At 36.6% G+C, this 21,265-nt stretch overlaps 1 protein-coding gene across 1 annotated transcript; it reads right to left on the reverse strand.

The window, feature by feature from the left end:
* Nucleotides 1-19,591: 19,591 nt before the first annotated feature.
* LOC113231484 lies at nt 19,592-20,116 on the reverse strand. Its single transcript, XM_026465811.1, has one exon. It carries the CDS (start codon nt 20,114-20,116, stop codon nt 19,592-19,594), a length of 525 nt encoding a protein of 174 aa, XP_026321596.1.
* Between the last annotated feature and the right edge of the window lie 1,149 nt (nt 20,117-21,265).

Genomic DNA, 21,265 nt, shown 5'->3' on the forward strand with positions numbered 1-21,265 from the left:
TTATTTGCCTAAGAAGTGTAACAAAAATACAATGTAATCTTAAACATGTGTACTGAAAGGTGTGACAATAATTTTTGCAACACGAAAGAACTCAAAGTGACGATAAGTTTAACTAATATTATAAACATTGACACGTTAAATATCACATGGATTATCTTTCTTTATGTTATGAAAAACGACATTCCTTGGACCATTCATGACAATTACACCATCACAGATCACACCTGTATTGATGACCAATCATGCTCGTGCTCTAGTCTTACGTTAGCTTCCCATATCAAATATCTTGGCGTAATGATAGATACTACTCTGAGCTTTAATCTGCACATAGATTTACTTTCAGCGAGGACCCGTAAATTAATATTTACCTTTAAAAGTCTTCGTAACATTCCAGATAAACACGTCATCAATATGGTCTACCTGTCTTTATGCCAATCTGTTTTAACATACTGCATCACTTCATGGGGTGGAGTACCTAAATCTTTATTCTTATTAAAAGTTGAAAGAGCTGAAGGAGCTGTTCTGAAAGTGAGTCGGTCTCTACCTTTTCTGTTCCCTAATGCAGATCTTTATACCCATTGTGATGTTTTGTCTGTGCGTCAATTATTTGTTCTCCACACTGTGCTTAAGCAACACTCCCTTCTAAGCTGTGATTCATTGCCCGTTAAAAACAAACGCTTAAACATAACGTCTGTCATTTCTCTACTCGGTGGACCACAGCTTTTTCACATAAATTTTTCGGTTTTCTAGGTGGGTACTTGTACAATAAAATAAATAAGACAAGTGAAATCTGTCCACTCACAAAATTCAACTGCAAAAGAGTTATCACTAATTATCTTAAAAATCTAAACTACAATGAAACTGAAAATGTATTAATTGTTCCAACTTAAAATTATTATTAATATTAAATTAATATACTGTATTCTTTCTTTATAGATAATTCGCGTTTAGCACACAAGTTTACAAGCACGCACACACACACACACACATTCACCTGACACCTAAGTCTAGTACTGTTCACTAAGATTATACTTATCTATGTGATCTGTAATACAGGTCTCCTAGCCGCTCACGCGATACATGCAGCCGTAGACTCATACCACACCTAGAGGTGCCGGTGATGATTTTATACCGATTCATCGGATATCGAAGCTATAACAGGTAAAAGAACTAATATTAATTGCTATTTCGGTAACTACTCTAGCAAACCATAAAGTTTTTAATGCCTGGGTCTGTCATTTAAAAAAAAATAAACAACTTCAAACATATGTCACGACAATCGTGTGTGTTATTGTTTGGGCTGGTGATTTCGGTGTTTATTTATTGAAAACATATCGTAAGTAGCGTTTTTTAAGTTTACCCTGAATTTAAATGTTTGTAAACTATACTTTAAGGAGTAATTTCATGGTAAACGTTAGAACCACTCAAACGGAATATTATCATATTTGTCCAAGTTGCCCAAAAATTTCTAATTTTTATTTATAAAAACTTGTATTTAAACTCTATCCTTTTCAATTTTGCGAAACAAAATAGCCGCCATTTTGCGGTAGGAGGAGCGCATCGCGTGAGCGGCTAGTACAAACGCAAGTCACTCACACAGACTTAATGATGTAACATTATTTAGATAAGTCACTACTGTATTATATTCTAAGACTTTGTGAGAGAACAATAAAGATTATTATTATTATTATTATCCCCACGAAATCATCACGCACGACAACTTGGCTACTGTAGGTAATTTGGTAACATTGTAAGTATCTTACTTCCTGCACTCTCCTATACTTTTAGGGTGCGCACAGATCTGGCGAAAGCGCTGCAAATGCGCTCGTTTGCGAAATGTTCGCGAGCTGCACACATGCATTTCATTAACTTGTATTTAACAGCACGCGAGTAGCGAGCACTCGTACATCTGTACGCACCCTTAAATTCTTGCCTCTAATATGTGGGGCACACTACAAGTTTCCGGAATGAATAAGAAAAAAATACTACAAATGGTCAGAAATTAATTTATTGTTTCTCAAAATATTATCCGTTAACGTTAATGAACTTTTTGATACGAATGAACCAATTTTGAAAACATTCATGCCACTCCTTCGTGACAATCTCTGAAACATATTTTTCATACTCTTCGACAGCCTCTTCAGGTGATGAAAATCGTAGACCGCTTAACTGATTCTTAATTTTTGGAAAAAAATAAAAGTCACAAGGTGCTAGGTCGGGACTGTATGCGGGATGGCTCATAAGGTCAACGTTGTTCACCTTCAAAAATTCATTTGTCTGTCTGACCGTGTGAGAACTGGCATTATCGTGGTGCAAGGTGATACGGCATTTGCGGTTATTTTTACGGAGTTTGTAAATAACTTTCGGCAAACAAATGGTCGTGTACCAATTACTATTCACGGTACACCGATTCGCCAAAACAACAGTAGCCACATGTCCAGTTTTATTTAAAAAAAAGCAATCGTCCGCAAATTAGAGGCACTTTGGTTGGTTTCGGCTCATCTCGAAAGACCCATACGCTCGATTGCTGCTTTGTTTTGGGATCGTAACTATAAATACATGTTTCGTCACCTGTTATTATGTCCCACACCAAATTTGACGCCCCTCCGTTGAATCTGGTAAGCATGGCATTGCACTAAGTGACGCGATCCGTTTTTTGAGCCTCACTCAAATTGTGTGGGATCCACCGAGAGCACAGCTTTTTCACACCCAAATGTTTGTGTAGTATTGATTGTATTTGACTCATGCCTATGCCTAAAGATGCCCGCAACTGTTTTGATCATACGGCGCACAGCATCGATGTTTTTGTTGTTCACAGCAGTGAACAGACGACCATCACACGAAATTCGTCACTGAGATTCAAATGACCGCGTTTGAATTCTGCAAACTAGTTATAAATAGTCGTCTTGCATGGTGCTTCATCGCCAAAAGAAGTTTGAAGCTGAGCGAAGCTCCGCTGAGCTGTTAAATTACACTTAAAGTCGTAGAAAATCATACTACGAAAATTTTCACGAGTTAAATCCATGGTGATGTAGACAACCAATTTCTAAAATGACGCCACAATGTAAAAACATGTGACAGTCATATGAAACAAACTGTATTCTACAGCCAAAGAGTTCCATTTTCAAATGTTGTAATTATTTTTTAAATATTGTTTATGTAAGCGGCCAGTTCCGGAAACTTATAGTGCGCCCTATGTATATCGGAAAAAGCGTCATATATAAGGATATCGTGTAACTTTGTTTCGTCTCTTGCACAAGCATAAAAGAGAACGAAATCTAATAACCATCTGCACGACATCGTCCTTTTCAAATTCTTACGCGGTTTCAAATTTTCTTGTTTGTGTAGTCAACGCACTTTTGTCTTCAGCAAAGCCTTTTCTTTAACCCCCTTACACGACGTGGCCCCCACTTTTGAATAAAAGATAAGCCAAGTTTCCGTAAATTTCATTCAGCGTATTCTCTACATCTGTGTCAACCTTTTCCCGCTAAAGTTTTCTAATAATAATGCAGGCGCGACCGACGGAGCTTAATAGACGATTATCATAGTTTGAAGCGGTTCATCTCCGGTTAGCAAAATTACGTTAACGTTAACGGTTGGTTAACTCGTGTCTTAATCGATAGCTCAGATCATCCAGTTTCATGACGTCATGTTTTTGAAATTTGTGCTGTACGACGCAAATAATAGAGAAAATAAGATATTTGAAACTTTGAGCAAGTAATATGACTTTTCATATAATAATATAACAAGAATAACAATCTAATACGGCGGTGGCAGCCTGGTGGGAAAAAGATTGGGTCTCGATTGGGAGGTTTACGGTTCATTCCGGTAACAACTAGGGCTTGGAATTTCGCTGCATTTCCGCGTCCCGGGTGACATTCGAGACTCGGTGCGGTCTCGTAAATCCCGGGAAATACGAGACTGTTTTGAAAGTCGATTTCCATACTTATAGACTAGGCATTTAGACAATCAAAACATGATAAGTTAGTTAAGTTTTTTATTAACGACAATAATAATAACGCACACACTCAACATAGCTCCGCACTAAGCGAAACCCTGCGTTGCTGGTACCATGGACACACACATAGACAACCACAAATTATTCCCAAACTCACGAGAGAAATAAATGTAGGCCATCCAAATATTTCTCCCGGCCCGGAATCGAACCTACGACCTCCGCGTGACAGTGCGACATGGTGGTTACCATGCCGGACTGCCACGGAATATGTGAGTGAATGGGCTGTCATTGCTCGCCGCCAACGCACCGTGTGGCATGTCGTTTTGATTTATATTTATGTCATCGTCACCGCTCAGGCGTCGTAATGCCGTCGTAACGTATCGTGTGATATCCCTTTTATGTATATTATTAAACGTTGGAACACAATAAGACGCACCCCGGTGAGACACCAAAAGAGCAGGTAATTGTGATTGGTTTTCCAAAAATACAATCTGAACAACGTAGCATGGCAGCGTGTTGGATCTGCACATCACACGGGCTGATAAAGACTACAATTTTCCGCCGAGCCGCCGCTGCGGACGGCTCATTTCCGCAGCAAAGCTCTCCGTCACACTCCATGGATCACGGAAACAATGAGCAGACCAAGACCTGAAAAGGTGAAAATATTAAACGTTCTGAAAAAAGGACAAAAATATAAACAAAAATCTAGAATAATTAAATTCAATTAAATTAATCCACAATAATTTGACAGTCAACTTTAATAAAACGAATTTCATTCAGTTCGGAACTGTCAGACACAATAAAGTACAACTGAATATTAATTACAATGGTCATATTCTATAAGAAGTACAACAAACAAAATTTTTAGGTGTAATTATTGACGATAAGTTCGAGTGGAAACTTCATATTCAAACAGTAATGAATAATCTACATCGTTATGTTTATATTGTGAGAAGTTTGAGCGACCCGCTATGTCTACGACTCTAGCGGCCTTTCATGATTACGTTGCATCCTTATTTCGTTACGGACTTGCGATTTGGGGAAATTCAACAGAAGTAAGTAAATTATTTACAGGACGAAAAAAATCATATTGTTAATTCGCACATTTCTCTAATTACTAAGGAAGTAGCATAATCAGTTTAATAATTAAATAACAAGAACTCACCATACATTTAGTAGCAGTAGAACTCCTCGAGAAAGAGTTCGTCCAGGGAAGTACTGCCTATTTTCGGTTTTGAAGGATGAGGGTTCTCATGACGGGCATATTGGACTTTTCAACTTATGTCTCAAGGTGACGGCCCAGTAGCAGTACCCCTCAGATCTTTGCGATTTAGTTAGTTAGCTTACTATCAGGCGCATGACTTGTTCGCACCGTCACTTGATATTATATAACAAAAAAACTTCTTTTGAAGGACTCCATGCTGTATTATTGCGGGAAAACAAATCACCAAAAGAAAAAGAAAACTTTGGACTGTCTTCAATCTAGGTTACAACAATAACTTTTTATAGTTTAATAAGTAAAGAATGCATACATATTTTCATAACGTATTTTCAAAATCGTGAGTCTGAACTTCATTAGGCAAGAATGCCGCATCTATAATTTATCAACTCCTAGATTATGCTTCGTGGGAACAATAGGCAATTTATCGAGGGCAAAGTGGCGTGGATTCTGTTTATTGAAAGCCGGTTCTTCCATTCGTCATAATCCACAAAGAGAGAGCACCAAATAACCGTGCTACGTCACTTCTTTTCCTCATTTCGTAATTTTACACATGACGTCACATTTGCTTAACGAAAAGGAATAAAGGAACGAAAGACAAAAGTCGGGAAATCGTTTGAATTTACTTTACAGCGAACCTTTGCCGATTTAACAAGAGGGTTACGGATAAAGGTTCATTACTCACAGTAATTTTTGTTTTTCAGGAAATCTTAACTGCGGTGTTCTATCTGTAGTAGCGTCCTTTATACTTGTGTCGGTTCAATGAGTTTTTTTAAATAACGCACTAGGCGCACGACTTGTTCGGTCCGCCATTTAGTATCATAAAAAAAACCTATTTTTTATATTAACTTAACACAAAAAAATCACACGCAAAAATATAATATTATGTACTGTAGTTTATATAGATATTTTTTTTTTCCAAACGTGGTAGCAGTTCCGGGACCGCATTAGCACCAATTGCTTCTAAGGCTCCTTCCTGCTGCCCTAGGACTAATAAGCGCCCATTCAGACAGGGGTAGGGAATAATTTCGGAAACTATGTATTTGAGCCATTGACTTACAAATAAATGGACGACGGGTCTAATACACAAACCACGAAAAAAATGTCCCAAGTCAACCTATTTAAACGTAGTGACATGTAAGGGAATATGAAAAAGCTAAAACGTTGAATTTAAATTGTAATGTCATCGCAGTACTGTTTAATTTTGCTTGCTTCGCTGTCAGTCGAACAAACGAAGACTAAAGCGTGAATGAGGCTCTGTATACGATTTTAACGCCCTATAAGTTCGGACACTTTTTAGCGCGGACACGACGTCCATATAATTAATTGTAAGTCAATGATTTGAGCATAAGAAGTGAAAATATTTTTTTCACATAAGTTGACGATTTACAGAAGTGACCAATTGACGAAAATGACGTACTATGAAAAGTTACGAGTGGTCTCCTAATTCTAAAAAAAGATCACCGTGCATCAGCTGGAGCGAGCGAAAGCGAACGAAGCAATCTCACCTATTCTACGAGTCGAGAAATTTCGAGAACTTTGGCCAACTTTGAGACTAGAAAAATTCGTATCCTCGAGAATTAGACAGATGAAAGGACATAACTTTTTTAATTAATGTAAAATTGGCTTGAAACTAACGCGTTGTTTGCATAATTGCTACTGATTGTTCTTCTTACGAGATCATGGCGGCGAGGGGTAGTGAATGTGAAAAGCTAAGATTTCTACAAACCATTTTGTTAAATTTTATAATTTATAAATGTCATAATCTTGGGCGTTTCGACAAAAAAGTGTTAACTTTGAAATAAATCGACGCCTTACTTTCTCATACTCATATACTAACTACTATACTATACTAACTTTCTATTTATTTTAAATTTCTTATCAAGGGCGTTAATTTGGATACATTAATTTAAATCTAGGTAAAAACCTGTGTGTAAGTATGAAGGAAATGTGATGTACAATGAGCCTGCAGCATTTGTACTTTAAGGTACGATTTTGAGAAATTAAGGCGACGAAATAGTACTTCGAGTGTCATACGTAATTTCGACAAACGTTATTTGACTCGACCGTACTTCGACGGAACACTGCTTCGACAAAACACAGTGTCCGACGCTTCACTAGGCCGACAGAACACTGCTTCGGCAACACAAACAATCGATAGATCACTACACCGACGGAAACCTACTTCGATAACACATCATGTATTCGACAACTACTCCGACGGAACATGAAATTAGACTAGAGAGACTACTTAGGAACCACTTCATTCTTGAGCGGAATATCTCATATACATAAGTATGTCTAAGAAATAATTAAAGCTAGCTAAGCAGTTATTTGTTGGTTTCATGTTCTGTCGGACTAGTGACCTGTCGAACATTATGTTTTGTCGAAGTAGTATTCCGTCGCATTAATGTGTAGTCGAAGTACTGTCGAGTCGAAATAGTGTTTGTCGAAATTAAGTATGACACTCAAATAATACACAAATAAAACAGCTGTAGGTTTCAAAATGTATATTGTTCATTGTGTTAACAAGATAACATTGTATAAGTATTTATTTACGCCTTTATGTAGATGAATAGCGCTATAAAAGGAGCTTTTAAGTTGATTACAGATCTAAACATTTAAAACACCTGTCTGTCATACTCTGATAGTATTACAATAGAATTGTTAAACGCCTTTTAACAACAAAAGCGTTCGAAAATAAATTCTTTACATCATTGTTATAAAACAGTTTATATGAATATTTTTGAAATCGCTTTCAGAGATTAAATTTCTGAATGCCATTTACAAGCATCGTAATGCTATTAAAGCATTTAAACATCTATTATTGCACTTTACTGTGAGTGCATGGTTCACCATTTAAACAACATTTGTGCCTGGTGGGTTATTAATTACGCATGCCTTGGACTATCCGTACTTATCGTGGATATTTTGTATGATATTGATTAAATATTTATTTTCTATTAATTCATAATTCTGTGAATTAGTGCAAGTCCTTACGCAGGGACGTACGCACTTCTTGTACCTTGACACAGAATTATTTTCTCCATAAACTAACATGAGGTCATCAGCTGAAATATTGCCTGTTTTGCAGTAATGACTTAATTTCTAACATGCAACATTTCAGAAAGTATTTAACCATAATGGATATATTGCACTGCTATTACAATAATGTTGTAACTCAAAATATGTGAAATTCAGGATTATACTACTTTTAAACGTGAAATTTGGTTCTCTACACGTCAAGAAAACCTTCAGTAGAATTTTGTAAGAAACGATTAAAGATAGCACCGTGAGTCACTGTTGGTGGTTTACCAACGTTTGTAACACCCTCTCCAATATTAAGTTACTTTTAATTACGATCCGAATTCGACAAGTGCGTCATGTTCTTAACAAATTTTAACCTACACAAAAATTTTAAGACGGGAATTCTGTTTTATATATGAATTCCCTGCCTTGCTTGCTTGCTTGAAGGCGAGAGTGAATAGCATTATTGAAGTGTGCATAGTTGACCTCATCGCCGATTTCTACCTGGTAAGATATGGAGGTCTTAGTATATAGGTTGAGAAAAAAATCACTAACTATTATCAAAATTTTGGGAACAACTAAAAACGAACGTCATGTTTGGTATTTTCAAATGTACAAGCAAATGCGTTGGCGCCGATTGGTTATCACGCAAGCGCCCGACACTTCGGTGCACAGACACGCCGGCGCCAGTGAGTCGACAAACCGATTTTTACCGAGAGACGAATCGAAACCATGCATTAGAAATTATTAAGAAATATTAACAGCAAAAAATGGGGATTTTTCGCAATTTTATTTAACTGAATTTTATACACAGGAGAAAAATGGACAACAATTTTTTTATCACCCTGTATTATGCGCACTTATTTCGTTAATAAAAGTTCATGTGGATTATTTTTTTAAAGTGTTGATGTTTATTCGAAACGAAACAAAGGAATAGTGTTAGCAGCTTAACTATGTGGACTACAAAGATCAAATGGGTTAGATTAGTTCCACACTGCAGATACGCTTATCCTTTGTACGGCCATACTAATACGTTTGACAAGTAGATACTTCTGTGTGTAAAGCTTGACAAGTTGGATTATGACCCTAGTTAAGTTGCGGATACTTAAAGGACTTACTGTTTATTGAAAGCACAAACAAATCGATTTACATAGGTCAACACAGTTTTTACATCAATGTCTGTTTATAGTCAATAGACGTATCTGATATAATAACACTTTCAATATTATTTTTCAGCAGTATACATACACCACCATCTACAGTTGTTTTTCGGCAATAGGAAGCAGCGATTTTGTAACTTTCAAACTGCATAATACTCAAGATTCAGATATACAAAAGGCCTGGTAAATTTAATTTTTATCTAAAAAAGCATCTACTAAATATTTGTTTGTTATATAAGCTTTGTAAATTTTAAAACAGAACTTTAAATGTCTTTTACGAAAAGTAGAGTTTTTCCCAATATTTGAATTAATAGTTTTATCATTTCTGATATTTGGGGTTTCTTCTTGGTCGTTCATATTTTGTTTGTGTTGATTATTGGTATAATATGCAGAGCCTACTTTCTTGTCTTCAATAAACAATTGATTATTTCGTATGACAGCATGTAATCCTCTTTTCGTGCCACTAACATTTCCTCGCGCATATTTCTTCTTTCTTTATGAGCTTTTTCGCCTAAATGCTTCAAAACAGATAGTCCAGAACCATAAAAATGTCGGTTATTAACCGACTTCAAAAAAGGAGGAGGTTCTCAATTCGACTGTATGTTATTTTTTTTGTATGTTTGTTACGCGATAACTCCGGTATTTGTGAACCGATTTTTATGATTCTTTTTTTGCTGGAAAGGGGGTACTTTCATAGTGGTCCCATTTCATTTTGAAGAAAACCATCCACCTCGAAGGGTGGCTGCTCACGCATGAAGATTCATTTTTATAACTTTAATGGTTAATTTTGCTATTTCTCCAATTCAAGGCGTTTTTCTCTCAATATACTTTGAGTAGTGAGAACCGATTTTTATCATCTCCAGTGTCAAGTTCTGTATAGTGGCGAGCTAGGGGATATTTCAATAAAACTTAGCAAATAGACGTAATTCCACGTACTTTTGAGGTCGGTTTTTTAGTACTCTGTACTGAGATTATTTTCTATGATGTATTTAGCCATTCTCTTGCTCAACAAATCAACGACCAAGGGTCTGTTTTTGTTATGTACTTGCCGATTCTGTATGTTTCTTCTGTATATCCTTCATGTTTATGTTTAGTTTATCGCGGAATATATCTACTATTCTTGTATTAAGATCAATCTCTGTTTCCTGGTGTGACGGTGTGACCTCCTTTCACCGTCAACTCACCTTTTTGTAACACCTCTCTCCTCTTGTATCCTATCATTTTTATTTTAGATGTATTTAAATTTTAAATTTGAATTGTTCCATCTTCCTTCACTTTCTCATTTTGTTTTCGTACCACGGTCACTCCCAGCTCGACCGCTACAACAGTCAGAGCTGTTAATAAGTTAATCATGTGTAATAATTTATAAGTCTACACCCTTCATGTATATATTTCTGTAATTCAGTTTCTTGGCCCATTTAGGGCCTTTTTAAAAACTTTACTTCTTTAATAAATTTTGTGGACAGGAAGTTTCCCATTTCATTGCCGTGAACCTGTTCACGGCTGGTTAGGGTGACAACCCTTTCACTGGTAATACTCAACTAAACCATAAAGCACAATTTTGTTTTCGTCGTTTTCAGATGTAAATTAGTAAATTCATGCAATCTATTTTGTAACTCAGCTATCCCTTGCTTCAATTTTTTATTTTCTTTCTATTATAGTTCTATATTTGTATTTATTTTCGCTATAGCCGCTTTTCTGTCATTGTTTTCAATAAAAAATGTATCTGTTTTCTATTTAATGTCTTCCTTTAATTTAGTAATAGCTTTATAAATTTCTGTTTGAATTGTGTTCTGCAATTGGGATATAATTGACTGATTATTTTCCTGCAGTCGTAGCGCTATAATGTGGCTTAAGGTTTGAAGAGTTAATTTGGCTTTGTTATCCTTATTGTTTTCTGCAGAATCGTGGTCATCGTTCGTATCTTCAAGAAAACACTGAGTTTATTGAAGTCGATCCGTTGTTCGTATTTACTTTTTGTTTACAGATAGTAACATTTTCATTGCTAATTTCCTTTTTGTTGCTTGTCTTGACTCTATGTCTACCAGGGTATCTCCTAATACACTCTTGAACTTAAAGATTCATTTAGTGACTCTACTTGCTTTGTTAATAATGTAGTTACGTTAGAAATCTCAGATGACGGTGACTGTGCTGTGTCGCGACGATGACGTATCGGGCGATTTGTATCTTCCAATTTTGGTGTTTTGCAGGTACAGGAAGTAATGTAGGTATGGTAGAATCGCTGGATTGAAACATGAGCACATTCCAAATCATAATTGTCCTTACATTTGACACAGGTAAGAAAATGTCTTCCCGTGATAGTGTTTTTTAAACATCCTGCAGATTTGGAAGCCATGGTTGAGTATAATGCAAGTAGCGTAACCTTTGGGTCAGTAGTGGACCCAATCATTATTCTCTGATAATGTTCTTAGGGTCATCTAGAAGAAAGTATGGGAAGTGAAGCTGATTCCACTTGACGCTAGATGGCGTTGGTCGTTGGTGATAGTGTAAGGTAGGTTTTTTAATATTATTGTAGGTAATAATAAAAACATAATATCTACGACGTATTCTTCAATTTATGTTTAATTTTTATTTAATTTAGTCACAGTTTCTATAATTGTATAGTTAGTTAGAATCCAAGTCCGGTAAACTAGTTCACTAATTTATCATCAAGTTTCTTTTAGATCTAACACTTGCACAAATACCGTTTAGGTCACTATTTTAAAGTTTTCTTCCGATTCCACACTTCTTCCTTGGAGATAACAGTTATGCAGGATAATTGTTTTGTTTCCTGTAATTTTTTTTGCTTTTATTTGAAATCACTGTGAAATACTTTTTAAAATAATATTTATGCCTCTTAACCGCTCACGCGATTCATGCGTCTCTGGAAGCATACCACACCTAGAGGTGCCGGTGATGATTTTATGCCGATTTATCGGATATCGAAGTTATAACAGGTAAAAGAACTAATACTAATTGCTATTTCGTTAACTACTCTAGCAAACCATAAAGTTTTTAATGCCTTTAAAAAAAATAAACAACTTCAAAAATACGTCGCGACAATCGTGTGTGTTATTGTTTGGGCTGGTGATGTCGGTGTTTATTTATTGAAAACATACCGTAAGTGTATTACTGCATTTTATTTGAGATGTTTTTATTGTAGTACGGAGGGTATTTATTTAGCAATGCAGAATAATCATTTTTATTTTTAAAAACTTGTACTTAAACTGAATTATTTTCTAATTTGCGAAACCAAATAGCCGCCATTTTGCGGTAGGTTGAGCGCATCGCGTGAACGGTTAATACTCCGAGCGAATGAAAGGAGGTTTCAGTAGGTTATCCATTATAGACCTAAGTTCACCGTTGTGATCCTCTCCGAGGAAGCGAAAACGTTCCTTAAGGTAAGATGGTGTACGAGGGTCATATACAATGTTCTGAAGAACGTTGAGAACGTGCTCCTCACGCAACTGAAGCCTTCTCCTATATTCAGATACATGATCGAACTAGCTCAATCCGTATATGAACCTGATGCAAAGATTCGGTAGACGCTGGAGGGTAATAAGGGGCTCAGTTAAAAACTCGTCACAATTTTATTATCAACCCTATCCACTGCCGGGCTAGGAATTGTCCTTAAACATTGTATTGGGCATTACAAAAAGTAAGCACTACTTTTCTTCTAATCAATGTTTATTTATACTCCAGTCAAAACTCTAGTAGTAGTTTTAGAGAAAGAAAAGAAAAAAGAAATAAATGTAGGCCATACAAATATTTTCCCGGCCCGGGCATCGAACCTGGGACCTCTGCGTGGCAGTCGGGCATGGTAACCGTTCGGCCACGGAGGCAGTTACAATGCCACCTATCGTGTAGTCTTGTGAAGTATCAAGCAGTACGCTTAGATGTGGTCAATACAGAGCTGGCGCCACCGGATGTGACAGTTGTCAGTTGTGATGTTGGTAGACTGAGTCTTACAGGTGGCGGTGGGGTGAGTCAATCGAGTGCGCTTGCTTGGAAGAAACGGGAGAGAGGGGTTAAGTAAACCAGTACCTGTCATAATATTTCGAATTGAAGAAGAATTATTTGAATACGCCTGAACATTAGTGACAGACTTGAACACACCCCGGACACTCCATACAACGGTCGAAAACTATTTACCTACTACTACTACTACTACTACTACATACAGCAAGGCGCCATCTGCCACGTGCAAATGTGTGCGAGTGAAGTGGCAGGGTTACCAATCACTTTCTTGCACTATTACGTTACGTCATCAGAACGGCAACATAGCGAAAATGCTAACGCGAATTTATTATCCATGATTCTATTAACAGAATCCAGAATCCTAATAATTACACATGTCTATTAAGTATTTACATTGATATAATATCATATTTTTCATTAACTCACTTAGTAAAGTAATATTGAAGATTTATATAAAAACATATTAAAAGCACTTAAAATGTTATATTTTGGATATCTACTTTTAAATAAGGTAACCAAGGTATTTGAAATTGCGTGTCCAAGTTGATCATCATTACTTAGTTAATAATTAGGTATATTCGCTACTTACGTAATATTTATAGGCAATATGAATTGAAAATTCGAGAACCCTTGTCTACTAGCTCATGAAGTCATGGTCATATGGTTCGTATGCCCTTCAATGACTCAAAATGTAAAGTAATTACTTTTACCCGTAAACGTTGCCCAATACTGGTAAATTATATATTATTTGACGCCTGTATAGATAGAGTTTTTGACATTAGTGACTTAGGATTAACGTTAGATAGTAAGTTAGACTTTCACAAACACGTGACGGTAACCTGTAAAAAGGCGAATAGGATTTTAGGATTTGTTATACGGACATCATATGAATTCAATGACGTGGCTGTGGCGAGGATGTTGTACAGCGCCTACGTACGCAGCAAGCTGGAATATGCAGCTGTAGTCTGGGACCCTTATGAAGATAAATACTCTATAATGTTGGAACGAGTTCAGCGTAAGTTTGCACGTTGGCTTTATAAACGGCAGTACGGGTATTACCCGTACTTGTATCCATCGCTTTTTGTTTCGGGTATGGTAGAGTTGGACACTTTGTCTCGGAGGCGAAAGATGCAGCTGCTGGCTCATTTTGTTTCCGCGATCCACCACAGGGTGGATAGTGACATAATAAGTAAGGTGGATCTGTTGGTGCCCACTCGTATCCTGTGGAGTGATGAGGGTGCGGTGGCCCCGCGCCGATATCCACGGCTGTTAGGCAAGCCCCGCACGCGCACATTGTACGCTGAAAACGCGCCTAACATTCGCGCAATAAGCCTGATCGGGGACATACTCACTCAATGTGACTCAATTGATTTATTCGCTGATCGCGTTGGCTATATATGTAGAGAGATGTCTCCCTACATTGTGTAGTCAGCGTTATCATAAAATGTTAGAATAAGGACTAGAATAATTTGCTGTTAACTATTTTTTGAATTGTAATACTTATCATAATAATTGTATGACTTGTAAGCGCTTTGGCTACTTAGCTGTTAGTTTGCAATGTATGAATAAATAAATAAATAAATAAATAAATAAATAAATGGCGCCTCAATATATTGATGTAATAAATCTGTATTTTTTATACATACATACATTACTCTACCGTAAATAAATGAACAAAGCAATAACTGAATGAGTCTCAGGCATACGTTTTTTTACTTAATTATTTCGTTTCATTTTTGGAAAATGATGATAAAAAGCTTTACACAGCACAATTCACGACCATTATAAATACTAAAATGTTGTTTTATATAAACGTATACTATATTCAAATATCAAAGCCGTCTTCGCGTGAAAATGGCTCGCCGGCAGCCTTGTTGTCGTTCAGTCAATGTGACCGGCAATGTGCGGGGCGTGGTGCGATATATAAATCTAGGGAGGTGCGGAGAGTGTCCGTTCTCTTTGCTCTTTATTCTCTGACTTGAATTCAAGATTACCGCCATCTGGATCCTCTGATAATTCGAATTCCTGACAACGAGTCGTCATATTTAATAATTATATCATTATCTATTGTCTTTATCTATTTATATATTTATTTAGTAAACTTTATATCTCAGGGTTTTGCCATAAAAGCTCTGAGTGGCAATATAACTGTTATTTACAGGCATATGAGGCTGGTGGTAAGCGCACTAGGCGCATGACTTGCTCGATCGTTTACCTGAAATCGTAAAAAGAAAGTATTTCACGGGCTACTATTATTTTCAGTCATCTATGAGAAACGTAATAGCATTTCCAGGAATGGGTCACATTCGGTATAAATCACGAAATACAAAGCCTTCGAAATGTATTGCGGATTCACGTGGGCCGTAAATCACTGTATGGACAACACCTGCCGTGTGATCCGTTATGCCCGTAAATATTTTAAGGGCTTAGAAGACAAAAAGGGATTGATTACAGTAATGCAAGTTATATTGACTGGAAATGTTAGTTAGTCGCTTAAAATTTGAGCACTGTGGCATCTGACTGTAAAGCCTGAACTTAATAAATAATAAAAAAACTATAAAATCATAAAAAAGAATTGAAATAAAATCACGAAAAATTACAGTAAATATAAAATTGAAATTGATTAAATATAAAATTGAAATTGGTCTAACACACATCATTTTATTTATAATAGGGGTTAAAGTATGAAATTGCCGATTTGTACTGAAAATCTAAATTGTTTATTTTTTAAATTTTTAACAAATTTATTTAATCAAAATAGTTGCCATTATTATCTATACATTGCTGCCATCTAATGGGAAGGTTATTAATGCCTTTGCGATAGAACTCCGACGATCTAGACTGCACAAACTGTGTGAAAGCATTTTGTACTGCCTCTTGGGAAGAAAACTTCTTGTCACGTAGATAATTGTCCAAATCACGAAAAAAATGGTAGTCCGTTGGAGCAAGGTCTGGTGAATACGGAGGATGACGAATGGTTTCTAACTGCAGTTCCTGAAGGGTCAAAATGGTTTCTCGTGCTGTGTGAAGTCTCGCGTTGTCGTGGAGCAATAATGGTGAAGATCGATTCATGAGTCGGGGCTGTTTTACTGCTAGTTTTGTCAACATGGTTCGGAGTTCGGCACAATAGACATCTGCCGTTATTGCTTGACCAGATCGGAGAAAACTATAGTGAATAACACCATGCTGAGACCACCAAACAGTTACCATTACCTTTTTATTGGTAAGTTTTGCTTTAGGACACTGTTGTGGCATTTGACCTGGGGTCAGCCATTGCATTTTTCTTTTCCGGTTATCATAAAGAATCCACTTTTCATCACATGTTACAATTCGATCCAATATTCCTTCATTTCTGTACCGGTTCAACAAGGCAACACAAGTTTCAACACGCGTTTCTTTCTGCAGATCAGTCAAATCATGAGGCACCCATTTTTCGTATTTTTTTATTTTATTGATTTGACGCAAGTGAGTCAATATTGTGGGTAAGGTAACGTTAAACCATGCCGCTAATTCCTGGGTAGTTTGACTAGGATCGGCTTCCACTATCTCTCTTAATTCATCGTTATTCACCTGTGTGGGCGGTCTTCCTCGTGACTCGTTCTTTAAGTCGAAATTTCCATCACGAAAGCGTTTAAACCAAAATCGCACGGTGCGTTCATTAGTAGACCCCTCTCCAAACGCAGCATTGATATTGCGGGCTGTTTCTGCCGCGTTAGTTCCGCGTCGGAACTCGTATTCAAAAATCACTCGAATTTTCGCAGTATCCATCTTTCTTGTCTAAATTGAATAACAAAAACAATTGAAAGTCGATATTCAAATGTTTCAAAATTAAAAAAAAAAAAAATCACAGAAACCATTTGAAAAAAGTTTCATTCGAAAACCTCAAACCATGAAGATTCTATGAAAATTCAAAGAACCTATTGCAATAAAACGGCAATTTCATACTTTAACCCCTAATATATATGACTTTATTTTTCTGTGATTTTATAGCCTGTAGATATACAAACTCTGATAGAAGAGCCATGTGCCAGTATGGTTACTATGCTTCAGTGTCTTTAGTTGCTTTGACAGCGAAATTCTGTTGGTCGTCGAAATAGTTTTCTTCGCTCTACTTCGAAAGAGAATGAGCTTTATCCCTCGAAATGTAAGGTAGAGAGTTGACTATTTGTAGTTTTCATTATTTTCGTTAGATGAAGTTATCAGTGACAAAATTAGGCTTAACGAATCTGAGTTTTGTAGTTGTATGGTTTTCCTTAAATATTCCACGATATGGAAGATAATAGGAATAGTTGGTTAGCTCTTTATCGTTCTCCGTTTTTGTTATGCGAGATAGATCTTCATGTTCTTTCATAAATGCAATATACATTTTCTTTAATTTCCATCTCTGTCTAGTTTTCATTCTGTTATAAATAGTCTTCGTTCTGCTCTGTCACAAGATTCACCCTTAGAATAATAACGCATAGAATCATTGACTTACAATTATATGGACGTCGGGTCCGCGCTAAAAAGTGTCCGAACTTATAGGGCGTTAAAATCGTATACAGAGCGTCATTCACGCTTTAGTCTTCGTTTGTTCGACTGACAGCGAAGCAAGCAAAATTAGACAGTACTGCAACATTACAATTTAAATTCAACGTTTTAGCTTTTTCATATTCCTTTACATGTCACTACGTTTAAATAGGTTGACTTGGGACATTTTTTTCGTGGTTTTTGTATTAGACCCGTCGTCCATTTATTTGTAAGTCAATGGATAGAATGATAGTTTCATATCAATCGAACTGTCAGAAGTGAGGAAAAGATCAAATTCATGTAGGCGTAAGCAACTTGTATTTACGCACGTTAGCACGCACACAAATATACAAATAATGATGCCATAGAATAACATTTCAATCATAAGTGGGGAAATTGTCTCTTGCTTAACTCAACGTTAAGTTAATAAATACTAATAAATTTTTATTTAATTCATAATATATGAAATAAAACTTAAAAGCGAGTTTAAGTGCGACTATCGAATTTGACTTCAGTTCATGAAAATTTGGGTATAAATAGCCTGATATTGCCTGTGGATAAACACATGAAAAGTGCATGATAACAATAAAGAACCTGAACCTGAAAGTTATTTATACACGACTTTCGAGAACTGACGATGACTTTTTTAGTCAGTGTTAGTTCCCTGAAATAAGTTAAGAACTTTTGAGTCTGGGCAAGAAAAGTTTTTAAAATAATTCCTGTATAATGATTCAATTGATGTGAAAATCATTATTATTGACAAGAATAATGATTTTCACATGAAACTAAAGAAGGCTAATACTAAATATATTCCGTAAAAATAGGTTATATTTGTAGAAATTCTGTAACCGTCGCGATACTGACTATTCTCTAAAAAATTACGTAATATAAATATTTTGAAACAGTATACCAAAATGGGGAGAAAAAAATCTGTTACTTTGCAACATTTTCGTATCTTGTTGCAACGAAATTATAGGTAATTATCTGTTTTATTGAATATTTGCATAAAAATACAAGTTGAAACGCTTTACTTCTTTGTGGAATGTGATGTTAGTATCTATTTTATGTTTGTCGGACGTATTTTTACACTCATTTACCGTACATTCGTCATTTTTTGCTACAATTTTTGAGCTGTCCGCGGTGCAAGTTGAGCTTGAGCACAGACGGCCCGCCCGCTCGTGTAAGCCTATTTGGGTCCCTACGATTTGCCTCACTTCGCGTGTGCGGACTAGGTTTCTATGGGTTATTATTTTATATATTGTTTCAGTGGTATCATAGCTGCAAATGTTTCTAATTCCTGTTTTCATATTGTCTCAACTATGTGTTGTTTGCGTTGCATCTCTTCCTCGGTCTAAAACTTCACTTCTGTTAAGCTGTCTAATTCCCACAACCTTATTAATCTTTTTTAGATCTTGTGTAAAATTAGCATGAAGTTTAAAATTTACATTTGTGATTACAACTAGAGCTGCAATAATCCAACCAAGCTTTGTATTTTGTGGTAAAGGTTGCTTCGCACTAATTTGATTTGTTTGATGTTTAAAAGTGTCATGTCTTTAAATTTTATTAAATTAGACTGATACCTCCAATGAACACTAAGCCAACTTAATTTTTGGATCTGTTCTGCTTTTTTTTCCACAAAATTCGTTTTTTACTTTTTTTCGAATTTTATTTTATTCATTTTCATTGACACTGGAATGAGCGCCATGAATTCTCCGGAGTTAGAGGTTCAGCTTCTAACGTTCATTGATAATTCTTCATCCATCCCTTTTGTATTATGTTATCTTCTGTCAATTCATTGCTGAAATCTTTCACCCATAAGAACCTGGTGACGTCTCTGTCTTCTTCTTGCAGACCGATCTGCAGGAACGCCTTTTCTACATCTGCCACCATACTAATCTGGTCCAATCTGAATTTCAGTAACAGTGCTGTCAAGTCTTCGATCATCGAAGCACCTCCATATAGACATTCGTTTAAACTTCTGTATCCGCTACATTTTGCCAACGCATCGTAAACAATTCTGCCTCTTTTCTCTTCTCGTTTAACCATATGATGCGGCAGATAATGGCCTATTTCGTCATCGCATCTTGGCGGTTGTATCAAACATTTCAATAATTCCAGCTGAAAGTTGCTCCTGTAAGATTTCTGTAGACTCCTTGGTGGTTTCTTCATCTGAGCAGTAAGCTCTTTAGATGTCCATATGCCAGTCCGAAATTGGTTTGCAATAATGGAGGGAATTCCAGGGCCATTTAACTTCGTAACTGCCATTACGGCATACAACTATTTTATTGAAATGTATGACTGCTTCCTCTTCACGCGTCGCCTTTGAGGAATCGGGAATGCCAATGCTTTCTAGAACCCATAGAAACTTGGTATCAATTGACCCGAGGGGGAAGACGTGTTCGAAATATGGGCATCCACGGGCAAAAACGTTAGCTTAAAAAATTTCGAAGAGGTAATAAGCGTGCGATTGCGCGTGCAGACTTTCCCGCGCGCAATCCTGTACAATCCTGATCACACGCGATAGAGTAACTGTGTAAATTAGTTATTAGCTAATTTATTGCAATAGAATATAAAGATGTTCGAAAGTACAAATTTCTACACACATACAGGTTTAGAGCTTTCATTCTTGTAGTTCCATATCGACGTACCCTGTAGCTATAAGTATCTTCTTAGGCGCAAGTAATGTAAAGTTAGAGTATATGAACTTTATGAACGGGAATCCTTTAGGTATTGCGTCCGGCAAGACCGTCATATTTGCCAAGCGGTAGGCACCCTTTCAAACAAAAGAAAGAATTTTCAAAATCGGTCCGCAATTGACGGAGAAATTAAAAAGGAGAGGATTTCGCTCGATTTCCATGGGATCCTCGAGAGTGCACCTTTTCAAATAAAACAAAAAAATCGGCCCACAATTGACGAAAAAATCGGACAACATACATATAGCCGAACGTAAAGGCAGACTTAATGCTAAAAGCATTTTGTACTAGTTAACAAAAAAATCTTTACCGGAGGGTATGGACATGGCCCTGCTAGATCCGGTTGGGACCTCATAGTATAGCCAAAAAACATGTCCTTTTTTATCAAACTGCACCAAGTGTGGTGCATCTCCACGAAACTTCGTTTGTACGGTCAGGAACTCAAAGAAATAAAAGTCCACCTGAAGAATAATTATCTAGCGTCAGCATGGTATAGCGTCTACTGGACAGGTTTCCCCCGCCTTCCTCTGGTGTTAATGTGTGTCTTCATAACGCGTATAAGGCCAATAGCACTTCATTCTTTTGAGCAAGTGCCGTAGCTAAAATAACAAAACATTTTTAATTGAGTCAATACAGCTCTTTTCCGCGCTTCTTTGGTAGACTTATCGTAATTTGTCAGTCACGGCAATGCTGATTGCGCGTCTACAGAAACCAGAAACGT

This window comes from Hyposmocoma kahamanoa, unplaced genomic scaffold (genome assembly GCF_003589595.1).
Source record: "Hyposmocoma kahamanoa isolate Upper Pololo Valley unplaced genomic scaffold, ASM358959v1 65, whole genome shotgun sequence".
In the NCBI taxonomy this organism is placed as follows: Eukaryota; Metazoa; Arthropoda; class Insecta; order Lepidoptera; family Cosmopterigidae; genus Hyposmocoma; species Hyposmocoma kahamanoa.

Coding starts and splice junctions, on each gene's coding strand:
- LOC113231484 (XM_026465811.1), bottom strand. CDS start 20,116: ATGGCAGTTACGAAGTTAAATGGCCCTGGAATTCCCTCCATTATTGCA.